The sequence below is a fragment of the Neoarius graeffei genome, chromosome 7, assembly GCF_027579695.1.
Source record: "Neoarius graeffei isolate fNeoGra1 chromosome 7, fNeoGra1.pri, whole genome shotgun sequence".
NCBI classification, from domain to species: domain Eukaryota; kingdom Metazoa; phylum Chordata; class Actinopteri; order Siluriformes; family Ariidae; genus Neoarius; species Neoarius graeffei.
Genome location: NC_083575.1, coordinates 63468774 through 63481908, shown reverse-complemented (window position 1 = coordinate 63481908; position 13135 = coordinate 63468774). Strand labels below are relative to the sequence as shown.

The 13135-nt window shown below is 46.1% G+C and overlaps 1 protein-coding gene across 1 annotated transcript in view; it reads left to right on the top strand.

Moving 5' to 3' along the window:
* The window catches only part of LOC132888892 (cilia- and flagella-associated protein 46), a 251873-nt gene that overhangs the window by 52747 nt on the left and 185991 nt on the right, over positions 1 to 13135 (top strand). Inside the window, exons 15-17 of the mRNA XM_060924987.1 lie at positions 2484 to 2599; positions 2966 to 3045; positions 6802 to 6926. Of these exons, the coding sequence (XP_060780970.1) occupies positions 2484 to 2599; positions 2966 to 3045; positions 6802 to 6926 (321 nt within the window). The remainder of the gene's footprint in view (positions 1 to 2483; positions 2600 to 2965; positions 3046 to 6801; positions 6927 to 13135) is intronic.

Below are 13135 nucleotides of genomic sequence, written 5' to 3'. Positions count from 1 at the left end.
GAATTGATGAATTACTTCCTACTTGTGTAATACAGTTTCAGGTTGCATTTCTGGATGCAGCGGTGGACTGTGTTAAGTGACAATAGTTTTCCAAAGTACTCCCAAGCCCATGTGGCTATATTTGTTACATTAGCATGACAGTTTCTCAGGCACTACCACCTGAGGGCTCAAAGGTTCATTCAGCAGTGGTTTCCAACCTTGCCCTTTACGCACTGAGATGTCTCTGAATTTCCTGAATCTTTTCACAATATTTGTTGCATCTGCATGCAGTGCGCCTCAAACTTTCACTTGCACGCATTCACGCTCTGAGCAGTGCGCACCTCAAGGACTAATTACATACACCTGTCCTGGATTAGACTGCAGTCTGCACGCACTTATAAGGATGCTACGATCTAACAGACTTGGCGAAGTATTGCATTCAGTGTGACCTTATCGAGCCTTTGTCTTTGTAGTATTGTTATTCTGGTTCTCAATTCGCATTTTGTATTTTGGATTCTGCTTTTGTCTTTGCCTCATCTAGTCTGTTTGTGGTAGAATGGTTGGATTTTTTTTCTTTCAGAACCATATTAAATTGGTACATACGGTACAAACAATTTGGTGTTACTAAATATCAAATTGAGTTATGATGCTTAAAAATGGCTTATAATTATATGCATGATTGCAGGATTTCATGAAAATAAAATAAATACAGTATTAATACTTTTTGAGGTGTTTTTCATCTTTGTTCATCCACCACTGCCCAATGTTTCATCATACAAATGCAACATTAAAACTTCATAATGGTCTGCTTTATCAACTCCACAATGAATACATGAGCCTGAAATGAGAGAATATTCAAATCCAGTTACTCCTATAAAATAATAACATTAAAATGTGTTTAAAATTTATTGGATATGTCAGTAGCAGGTCTCATTTTAAACTGACATGGAACAGATTCATTTTAATATTCATTAACAACATTTTTTTGAATCAATGTACAAACCTTTCTAGCAGCTCTTCAAGTCAGATGCCTGCACTGACTTGAGCACCTTTTTCAGTCGTGGTATAATTGCAGGCATACATGAATGCTGATGTGTGATTTTGCATGGAAGGATGATGATGAGTTCCCACTCAGTGGTCAAAATACAACAAAAAGATAGTGAAGGTACCCAACCTTGGCACGTGGAATGTCAACATGCAGGCGTACCTTCAAAGCCCAGATTGGCCTCATCAGTCACCCACCACCAGCACCCACCAAATTGAAGTCATGGTCATCTTCAACCCCGAAGGACGAACACCATCAAATTATCTGCAATCTTGCATTGAGAAATGTTCTTTATGAATTGACTAACAATTTTTTCACAAGTTTTGGCACAAAGGGGTGAGCCACGACACATCCTTGCTTGCAAAGACTGAGCCTTTGGTGCATGCTCCTTTTATACTCAATCGTAATATCCTCACCTGTTCCCAATTAACTTGCTTGTTGTGGAATCTTCCAAAATAGTGCTACGTCCTATAAGCTTCAGTCTTATTTTGCCTCTGTCCCAACTTTTTTTGAGTGTGTTGCAGGCATCAACTTCTAACTTTGTTTATATTTACAAAAATATAGGCGGCACGGTGGTGTAAGTGGTTAGCACGGTCGCCTCACAGCAAGAAGGTTCCAGGTTCAAACCCAGGAGCCGGTGAGGGCCTTTCTGTGTGGAGTTTGCATGTTCTCCCTGTGTCTGTGTGGGTTTCCTCTGGGTGCTCCAGTTTCCCCCACAATCCAAAGACACGCAGTTAGGTTGATGTGGGGCGGCCTTGGGTTGAGGTGCCCTTGAGTAAGGTACCTAACCCCTGACTGCTCCCTGGGTGCTCTGGTGTGGCTGCCCACTGCTCTGAGTGTGTGTGTTCACTGCTTCAGATGGGTTAAATGCACAGGATGAATTTCACTGTGCTTGAAGTGTGCATGTGACGAATAAAGGTTTCTTAAAATACAATTAAGTTGGTTAGTAAAACTACCAAAAAATTTTTCTTTATACTTTTGTCAGTTAAATAAAGGTTCATTTGAATTAACAAATCACAGATTTTTGTTTTTATTGCATTTTGGAAAATAGTCCAACTTTTCTGGAAATGGGGTTTGTACTTAAATATAAAATTTTTTTGCATGTTCTCCCTGTGATATGGCTTCATCTGGGTTCTACGTTTCCTATCACCCCCCCCCCAAAAAAAAAGAATGAATGAATAAATAAATAAATAAATGTATTGATAAATTAATAAATAAATACTTGTGGGTGGATTGATTCTAAAGTGCCTTAAGGCATAATTGAGTGTGTGAATGTGTGTGTGTGTGTGTGTGTGTGGTGTCCTATAATGGACTGACAGCCCATCCAGAGTGTCATCCCTGGGGTAGCGCCAGAAAAGCATAAAACCACACTAAACCACGATCTAGCGTTGCTCCAGTGTTGATAAAGTTTCTCATTTATCATCATATTGTCTTGTATTCCTGCTTGTCTCTGTGTCAGGATGAGGCTGTGGGCGTCCCTAGTCAAGACTGCACGGAAACAGGAGTTGTGGGATGTGTGCAGGGCAGCTTGCCGCTTCTGTCTGCTTTATGATGACAAGAGATGGAAAATTGAATGTAAGTGATCTATAATATTCATCTTATTATGCTTTCTATGGGAATCAGTATGGGTTCTGTCACTGGTTCATTTGAACAGATTAACACTAGACTGAACTATATGCAAAACATTTTAAATATATAAACTTGTGGACCAATATTTGGCACTCCCATTATATTGGACCTTCCAGGGCTAATTGATTAATGGCAGTCATTACACTGTGTATGATTCATTGATTGTTACTGCAGACAGGATAGGGAAATTAGCTTGAATTCTTGCTAAGATGAATAACTGGTGCCAATTAAAAAGGCACCTGGGTTATGTGTGTGTGTGTGTGTGTGTGTGTGTGTGTGTGTGTGTGTGTGTGTGTGTTCTAGTGACCCCAGGTAAACAAATCTACAAAGAAGAGAGTGGAGCACGAGAGCTGCTGCGCCTGCTGGCTGAGGTCCACTTCATTAATGCTGAGGTAGAATAGACACTCAGAACCCAGGAACATATCTTTGGCAATGATGTTCATGTTTAACTTTTAGCCTTCGAGTGGTATTAAACCAGAATGCATACATTTGCATTTGCCTTTCTGTACATAAATTTCTGTTACACACAACATATAACAAGTCCCACATACAACAGACTTAATGGAACTTACATTTCAAAATGTTCAACACCTGCAACTTTTTGCTTGACGTCTGCCATGATTGCCTAGTCCTGCGCCAATGAGTTGACAAAAATTGACATGACTGGCCAGCAGCTAGTTTCTGAATCACTCCAATTACCAGATATTTCAAGTGTTTTTCTTTGTAAACTTTTTGATTTCTTGCTGTTGTTGCTTCACTCAGCTCAGTTCAAATAGCTTAATTGGTATGACCATAGACAGCACAATATTGTCAAAGTATCTACCACCCCAAATTCAAAAAAATTGGGACAATATGGAAAATGCAAGAAAAAAAGAAAGCAGTCAAAATACTTTGACTTGTATTTCATTGCCGACAGTATAAACCCAAGATATTTCTTGTTTTGTCTGGTCAGCTTCATTTGTTAATGTAGTGGTTAAAAAGAAAGGCCACAATTTTTAATGTTGTTGTAGTTGTTTGTGTGTTTATCCTAAACATTGTTTCTGGCTGTGACTCATACCTGTGTTCAATGATGGCAGGCATGCAGGTAAGCAAGCAAGTAGGTAGGCAAGCAAAGGGGTAGATAGCAGGCAGTCAAGCAGGCGATACACAATTGTATAAAATCCAATTGTTTGAAGAAGTTCCAGTGTTTCAACTCATTGCTGAAAAGACTGGTTGAAAAGGTGCACAAGCAACAGGGGCTTGAGAGGATTGTTAAGAGCCACCACGCACGGACGTCTTCAGGAAAGGGGCTACAACTGCCACATTCCTAATATCAAGCCACTCCTGAATCAGAGACAATGTCAAAAGCATCTTACCTGGGCTAAGGAGAGAAAGAATTGGAGTGTTGCTCAGTGGTCCAAAGTCCTCTTTTCACATGTAAGTAAATTTTGCATTTAATTTGGAAATCATGGTCCTAGAGTCTGGAGGAAGAGTAGAGAGGCACAGAATCCAAGGTGTTTGAAGTCCAATATGACGTTTCCGCAGTCTGTGATGATTTGGGGTGCCATGTCATCTGCTGGTGTTGGTCCACTGTATTTTATCAAGTCCAAAGTCAATGCACCTGTCAAGAAATTTTAGAACACTTCATGCTTCCATATGCTGACAGGCTTTATGGAGATGCCAATTTCCTTTTCCAGCAGGACTTAGCACCTGTCCACAGTACCAAAACTATTACCAAATGGTTTGTTGACTATGATATTACTGTGCTTGATTGGCCAGTCAACTCGCCTGACCTGAACCCCATAGAGAATGGTGATAATAGAGAATCTACGGGGTATTGTCAAGAGGAAGATGAGAAACACCCGACCCAAAAATACAGATGAGCTGAAGGCCACTATCAAAGCAATCTGAACTTCAATAACACCTCAGCAGTGCCACAGGCTAATTGCCTCCATGCCAAGCTACATTGATGCAGTAATGCAGGTGGGCCAAGACCAAGATTTGACAAATACTGATACAAGAGTGGCTTTATGTAGATGACGCTGCCTTCATGGCACCCTCAGAGGAAGGCCTATAGCATCTCATTTGCATCTGCATGTGAGGAGTTTGTCATGAGGATCAGATTGAAAAAGACAGTTGTCTTTGCTCAACCTGCAACACTGCAGCCATCTGAGTCCATCTGGTGGACAAATTCACATATCTGGGTTCCACAGTCTCTAACACAAACTGCCTTGATCCAGAGCTTGATATACATGATGTTTGGCAACGTAAGTAAGCACGTCTGGAACAATAAGAATCTCTCATTGCTCCTCAAAGCTTGTTTTTTACCATGCTTGTGTACTTAGTATCCTTCTGAATGCAAATGAGACTTGGATGACATACTGTAGGCATGAACATCATCTAAACGCATTCCATTTTCGCTGCCTTCGATCCATACTCCGTGTATGTTGGCAGGACTGTCCCAAACACAGTTGTGCTCGAGACAACAGGTTCCAGTCACCTTTACACCATCCTGTGTCAGTGTCATCTCTGCTGGGCTTGTCATGAATGGATGATACTTGTCTCCATAAAACCTTGCTGTATGGCGAGCTGGCTAATGCCCCCACCAACAAGGTTGTCCCCGCCTCCATTTCAAGGATGTCCTCAAAAGGAACCTTAAAGCCTTTGATATCAACTTGGATAGTTGGGAAGCAATTGCTAGTGACAGGTCCAAGTGTCATACAGCGCTGAATAACACATGCCAAGCTTCTGGGGAAGTCTATATGTCATTTCTGCATGATAGATGCTCCAAGCAGAAAGCGGTTCATCGCTCGCGATGTGGACGGCCATAAAGTATACATAACAATGGATAATCTCATCTGATCTCATTATCTCTAGCCGCTTTATCCTGTTCTACAGGGTCGCAATGGATAATACAACAGAAAAAAAATACCAATGCTAATATGAAAATTAACAATATAGTTAACACCATATAATAAATGGAGAAATAGTAATAATAACAAGTTTAATATTGACAATAACAGTAGAACTACCAATACATAATAATGGCACAAATATCAATAGCAATACTAGTAGCAATGACGATAATGACAGTAAAATATATCACCTGTCTCAGAAGGTGTCAATCCATCATAGAACAAGGAAACATTAAGAAGTCATCATCTTTCCTGGTAATGAATTGCCTTCTGTTCATACATAAACCCTCCTTTTTTCTGGGAATTATACTCATCCCCTAATCAGTGTTCCTAGGAATTTAGCAGTGGATCACATTTACTTTTAATCCCTTCCTGATTATTTACCATTGAATTTCTCTGTAAAAATTAACGTGTGAAAAGGGCAACATCAGGCACCTGAGAAAGGCAAGATGATTTGTATTTTGGTACATCGGCTGAAAATATTTTTCGCATATAATAAGATTATATAATGACATTCTACAATCAAGACCAAGTTAATTCTGTGTATTAACTGCAAATATAAAGCAGTAAAGGTCTGAACTAAAGAACGAGCTGACAGGAGTTTGGGATGGCATTATTAACGCTGCCCAGGATCCCTAGGCATGGGTCTGCAGCCAAGTCTCGAGACATTTGAGAAAACTGAGAGAAAAAAGAAAATTAATGATCTTAACAAAAAAAAAAAGAAAAAAAAAGCCTGTCACGGCCTTCTTCTTTGATAGTAGTTTCTCTTTGTTCTCTGTCAAAACGTTTCCTTGATGTTCTGAGAGGTTGGTATTTTCAAAAGGCATCCCGCTAATTTGATGAAGATGCCAGGTGTAAGAAGCACATGGATTTAATTTCCATCTGTCTAATTGACTCACTTCACTTTGATACTTTATTGCTTTGTGTTTGAGCGCAGCCCACAGTCACTGCTCCTCATCACCAGCCCAATGTAAAAATCAAAGTGTAGGTTAGAGACACACTTTGGGTAATGTCTCAGGTATTTCATGGCTACAGTGTGTTATATCTGGATTTGAATTTTTTATTTTACTGTAACACTATTTTTGAATGATGATTTAATATGATTTCCATCCATATCTGAACCCACCATATCTGCCATATCTGATCCCACTTTTCTTAACACCATAAACACAGGTTATGATCTTAAGACTTCCTTGGTTGTACAATATATGCTCTCTGCCACTAGTTTTAATTACATTGTTTTGTGTGTCTTAGGCAACTATTCATAAACTCCGCTGTGAGGGAGTAGAACTCAATGATTCACCTGTTCCGCCTGTTAAGAGAGGAGTACCCACACTTGATACCCACACTGAGAATGATCCTCAGTGGACTATTTACAGGTACACACAAATAGCAACAATGTTTTAAACATCTTTCTCAAACAATATTAATAGAATGGTCTCCAAAAAATTTAGTGACTCACATCGAAAAGGTCTCATCGATAAAATCTTTTATTGCATTGTATGTCATTCACTGGCTTTCTTTTATATAATATACAACCCCGATTCCAAAAAAGTTGGGACAAAGTACAAATTGTAAATAAAAACGGAATGCAATAATTTACAAATCTCAAAAACTGATATTGTATTCACAATAGAACATAGACAACATATCAAATGTCGAAAGTGAGACATTTTGAAATTTCATGCCAAATATTGGCTCATTTGAAATTTCATGACAGCAACACATCTCAAAAAAGTTGGGACAGGGGCAATAAGAGGCTGGAAAAGTTAAAGGTACAAAAAAGGAACAGCTGGAGGACCAAATTGCAACTCATTAGGTCAATTGGCAATAGGTCATTGTAAGACTTTGAGCAGGTGGGTGGAGCACAGAAGTACGGCAGACCAGAACTGAGTTGTCAGAACTCTTTATTGTGTTACTTTTCAGTCACACACACACAACTCCCAGTCACCCAGACACACGCACACACATTAATCGTCTAGGGCACGGTCACTGGGGAAGACACACAAACACAGGTTAATTGACGTCAGGTGCAGTGATTCTGCCACTTACCTTCCCTGACTCCGCCCTCCAGTCACAGACTGATGCTTGACCACGCCCCCGCTGCCACATACCCCCACCGCCTGACTCAGGCTGGGCAGCCGTCCAGCCTGCAGCCGACTCCCCCCCCCCCCCCCCCCCCCGACGGGAGAGGAAGTCCGCCACGACCATCTGCACCCCCGGCCTGTGGATCACCTTGAAGTTAAAGGGCTGGAGTGCCAGATACCAACGGGTGATCCGCATGTTGGCATCCTTCATGTGGTGGAGCCACTGGAGGGGCGCGTGGTCCGATCAGAGGGTGAAAGGGCGTCCCAGCAGGTAGTAGCGGAGGACGAGGACCGCCCACTTGATGGCGAGGCACTCCTTCTCTATTGTGCTGTAGCACCCCTCACGCACTGACAGCTTCCTGCTGATGTACAGCATGGGGCGATCCTCCCCCTCCACCTCCTGGGACAAAAGAGCCCCCAGCCCTCTGTCCGACGCGTCCGTCTGCAACATAAAGGGGAGAGAAAAGTCAGGGGAGTGTAACAGTGGCCCCCCACACAGTGCAGCCTTCACCTCAGAGAAAGCCCGCTGGCATTGCTCCGTCCACTGGACCAGATCTGGTGACCCCTTTTTAGTGAGATCAGTCAGCGGGCTGGTGACGTCCGAATAATTAGGTATAAACCTACGATAATAGCCAGCCAGCCCCAGGAACTGTCTCACCCCCTTTCTGGTCTTGGGCCTCGGGCAGGCCGCAATCGCTGCCATCTTATTAATTTGGGGACGCACCTGCCAATTGCCCAAGTGGAAGCCCAGATACCGTACTTCTACCCGCCCAATCGCACACTTCTTCGGGTTGGCCATGAGACCCGCTCGCCTCAGCGACCCAAGGACGGCCCTCAGGTGTTGTAGACGCCGCAGCCAGTTATTACTATAGATTATAATATCATCCACGTATGCGACCACATAGGTGGCGTGGGGGCGGAGAACCCTGTCCATAAGCTGCTGAAACGTAGCGGGCGCCCCAAACAGCCCAAAAGGAAGTGTGACGAATTGGTGTAAGCCAAACGGTGTGGAAAAAGGCCGTTTTTTCTCGGGATAGTGGAGTCAAGGGGATCTGCCAATATCCCTGTGTCAAATCCAGTGTTGAATAAAAGCGAGCCATGCCTAGTCGATCCAGCAACTCATCAATACAAGGCATTGGGTACGCATCAAATTTAGACACCGTGTTGACTTTCCTATAGTCCACACAGAACCGGACTGACCCATCGGGCTTGGGAACCAAGACCACTGGGCTGCTCCAGTCACTGTTGGACTCCTCGACGATGCCCATTTCGAGTATGGCCTCGAGTTCTTCCCGAACCACCTTTTTTTGTGTTCGGGTAGCCTGTAAGGGCGGCTGCGCACTACCACCCCCGAGGGCGTCTCAATGTGGTGTTCTATGAGGCGGGTGCGGCCGGGCAGGGGCGAGAACACGTCCAAAAATTTGGTCTGCAACTGGGCAACCTCCGTGAGTTGGGTCAGGGAGAGGTAGTCTCCACAGGGGACTGGAGAGGTACGCGATGTCAATGTTCCCTTTTGAACCTCCGGCCCCAGGTCCGCCTTCTCCAGAACCGACACCAACGCCACGGGGACCTCCTCGTTCCAGAGTTTGAATAGATTGAGGTGGTAAATCTGTAGCACCCCACCCCTGTCCGTTCGCCTCACCTCATAGTCAATGTCCCCGACTCGCCGTGTGACCTCAAAGGGTCCTTGCCACTTGGCGATCAATTTGGAGCTCGACGTGGGCAACAGTACGAGTACTTTATCTCCCGGTGCGAACTCCCTAAGGCGCATACCCCTGTCGTACAGGCAGATTTGCCGTTCTTGGGCCTGCTGCAAATTCTCCTAGGTTAGGTGTGTGAGTGTGTGGAGTTTTGCACGCAGGTCAATAAAGTATTGGATTTAACTTTTGCTCAGTGAAGGTCCCTCCTCCCAATTTTCCCGCAGTACATCTAAGATGCCGCACGGCTTACGCCCATATAATAATTAGAACGGGGAGAGCCCCATGGAGGCTTGGGGGACTACTCGCACTGCGAATAACCGGGGTTCGAGTCATTTATCCCAATTGCGTGCGTCCTTGCTTACGAATTTTTTAATTATATTCTTGAGTGTGCGGTTGAACCTTTCAACTAAACCGTCCGTTTGTGGGTGAGAAATGCTGGTGTGGATCGACTTAATTCCCAATAACCCATACAGTTTGCTCAGTGTGCGTGACATAAACGAAGTACCTTGATCAGTCAGAATCTCTTTGGGGATTCCGACTCAGGAGATGACGTGGAAGAGTGCTTCCACAATACTGCGTGCTGAGATATTGCAAAGAGGCACTGCTTCTGGGTATCGCATTGCATAGTCCACCAGGACTAAAATAAAGCGATACCCTCGTGTTGACCGATCTAATGGCCCAAAGAGATCCATCCCAATTCTTTCGAATGGGGTCTCGATTAATGGTAGAGGGCGCAAAGGCGCTTTTGGAATGGCCGCTGGATTTACTAACTGGCATTCGCGGCACGCCGTACACCACCTACGGACATCGCCGCAAATCCCTGGCCACTAGAATCGGGCCATTATTCAGGCTAGTGTCTTATCCTGCCCCAAGTGTCCAGCCATGGGATTAAAGTGAGCTGCCTGAAATACCAATTCCCGGTGGCTCTTTGGGATCAAAAGCTGTGTGATCTGCTCTTTAGTCTGAGTGTCCTGCGTCACTCGGTATAATCTATCTTTCATAATAGATAAATAGGGGAAGGACGGGTTGGCATTTGGCTGGAGCATTTGACCATCGATTATTCTCACTTGGTGAAACGCATGCCTCAGAGTCTTGTCTCGCGACTGCTCTAACGGGAAATCCACGAGGGATTCCCCGAGAGAGGGAGAAGGAGCCTGCTGCTCCTCACTCTGACACGGAGATGACGTAGACGGCTCTGCGACAGCTGCTCCCGCCAATGTCACACCAGGATCTCCCACTGCTGAACTACGGCAGGACCCACTCTTCACTAAATGAGTCATTAACTCCCCAAATCCTGGCCAATCAGTCCCCAAAATTATAGAGTGGGTAAGGCGAGGATTAACCACCGCCTTTACACTAAATTTCTCCCCTCGAAATAGAATGTGGACCGACACTAAAGGGTAGTTGTGAACATCCCCGTGCACACACAACACCTTCACCAATTGTGCTCCCCCCAATGCCTCATCTTGCACCAGGCTTTGGTGGATTGAGGTCTGATTACAGCCAGAGTCCACCAAAGCCTGATATGTATCCCCTTGGACACTCACCGGTATGCGATATGCTTCGGCCCGATCGAGGGTGGTTCCTGGTGCGTCGGTGATCTGGACCACCATGCCCACCTCCTTTGCCAAGCACTGATGCCGGAGGTGCCCCGGCTCCCCGCAGCGCCAACAAACCAGCCCGGGCTCCCTCTCTGCACCGGTGCTCTGGGGCTCACTCACCTGAGGGGGGTGGAGAGACAGACACGGAAGCGGGAAATGGGAGGGCACTGCGGGCGCAGCGGGCCGGCTGTGAGGGAGCTGGCTCCCGCCTCCACGGTGGGGGAACAGGGCGAGGACGAGACATGAGGGGGAAGAGAGAGAGAGAGGAGAGAAGCGAAGAGGGGATCTGTGATCCTGCCGTGGGAACAGCCGCCAAATGATCCTCCGCCAACTCGATGGCCTGATCCAGCGAAGCCAGGCGATGGCACTGGACCCACTCCGCGGTCCCTTTGGGAAGTTGCGCGATGAACTGCTCCAGTGCCAGCAAATCGACGACTCCCTCGGTGTCGTGGTTGTCAGCCCTCAGCCACCGCTGGCAGGCGTCCCGGAGTTGCTGGCCAAACGCGAATGGGCGGCCGATCTCCTCTAGGCGCAGAGCGTGGAAGCGCTGTCGATGTTGGTCGGGGGTGCGCCCCACACGCTGGAGGACGGCCCGGCGCAGGTCCGCGTAGACCAGCCGGCTGTCGGTGGGGAGCTGTAACGCGGCCAGCTGCACCTCGCCCATTAGCAGGGGGAGGAGGCGCGCCGCGCGCCGTTCCACCGGCCAGCCCGAGGCCTCTGCTGCTTGTTCAAATAGCGCAAGGAAGGCCTCGGGGTCGTCGTGCGGGCCCATCTTCATTAGGGTGAGGTGGGGAGGGCCCGTGGCGGTGGAGGTGGTGGACCCCGCCGATGCGAGGAGGTGCCGGAACGCCTGACGATCTTCCTGTTGCGCCAGCACCAGGGCCTCGAACCTTGCCCCAGCTCCTTTTGGAGGGTGACCAACGCCTGGTGCTGGCTCTGTTGGGCTGTGGCGAGGGCGTGGACCAGGTCTGCGAAGGGGGAGGACTCCATGGGGCTGTTCTCCTCTGTGCTCCGTCCCGGGTTTCAGCACCACTGTAAGACTTTGAGCGGGTGGATGGAGCACAGAAGTACAGCAGGCCAGAACTGAGTTGTCAAAACTCTTTATTGTGTTACTTTTCAGTCACACACACAACTCCCGGTCACCCAGACACACGTGCACACACATTAGTCGTCTGGTTCGGGAGAGAGCTCCCTTTCTCCTCTCTCTCCCTCCTTATATAGGATGCGGTCACTGGGGAAGACACAGGTTAATTGACGTCAGGTGCAGTGATTCTGCCACTTACCTTCCCTGACTCCGCCCTCCGGTCACAGACTGACGCTTGACCACACCCCCGCTGCCACAGTCATTAACATGACTGGGTATAAAAAGAGCATCTTGGAGTGGCAGCGGCTCTCAGAAGTAAAGATGGGAAGAGGATCACCAATCCCCCTAATTCTGTGCCGACAAATAGTGGAGCAATATCAGAAAGGAGTTCGACAGTGTAAAATTGCAAAGAGTTTGAACATATCATCATCTACAGTGCATAATATCATCAAAAGATTCAGAGAATCTGGAAGAATCTCTGTACGTAAGGGTCAAGGCCGGAAAACCATACTGGGTGCCCGTGGTCTTCGGGTTCTTAGACGGCACTGCATCACATACAGGCATGCTTCTGTATTGGAAATCACAAAATGGGCTCAGGAATATTTCCAGAGAACATTATCTGTGAACACAATTCACCATGCCATCCGCCATTGCCAGCTAAAACTCTATAGTTCAAAGAAGAAGCCGTATCTAAACATGATCCAGAAGCGCAGACGTCTTCTCTGGGCCAAGGCTCATTTAAAATGGACTGTGTCAAAGTGGAAAACTGTTCTGTGGTCAGACGAATCAAAATTTGAAGTTCTTTATGGAAATCAGGGATGCCGTGTCATTCGGACTAAAGAGGAGAAGGACGACCCAAGTTGTTATCAGCGCTCAATTCAGAAGCCTGCATCTCTGATGGTATGGGGTTGCATTAGTGGCATGGGCAGCTTACACATCTGGAAAGACACCATCAATGCTGAAAGGTATATCCAGGTTCTAGAGCAACATATGCTCCCATCCAGATGACTTCTCTTTCAGGGAAGACCTTGCATTTTCCAACATGACAATGGCAAACCACATACTGCATCAATTCCAGCATCATGGCTGTGTAGAAGAAGGGTCCGGGTATTGAAC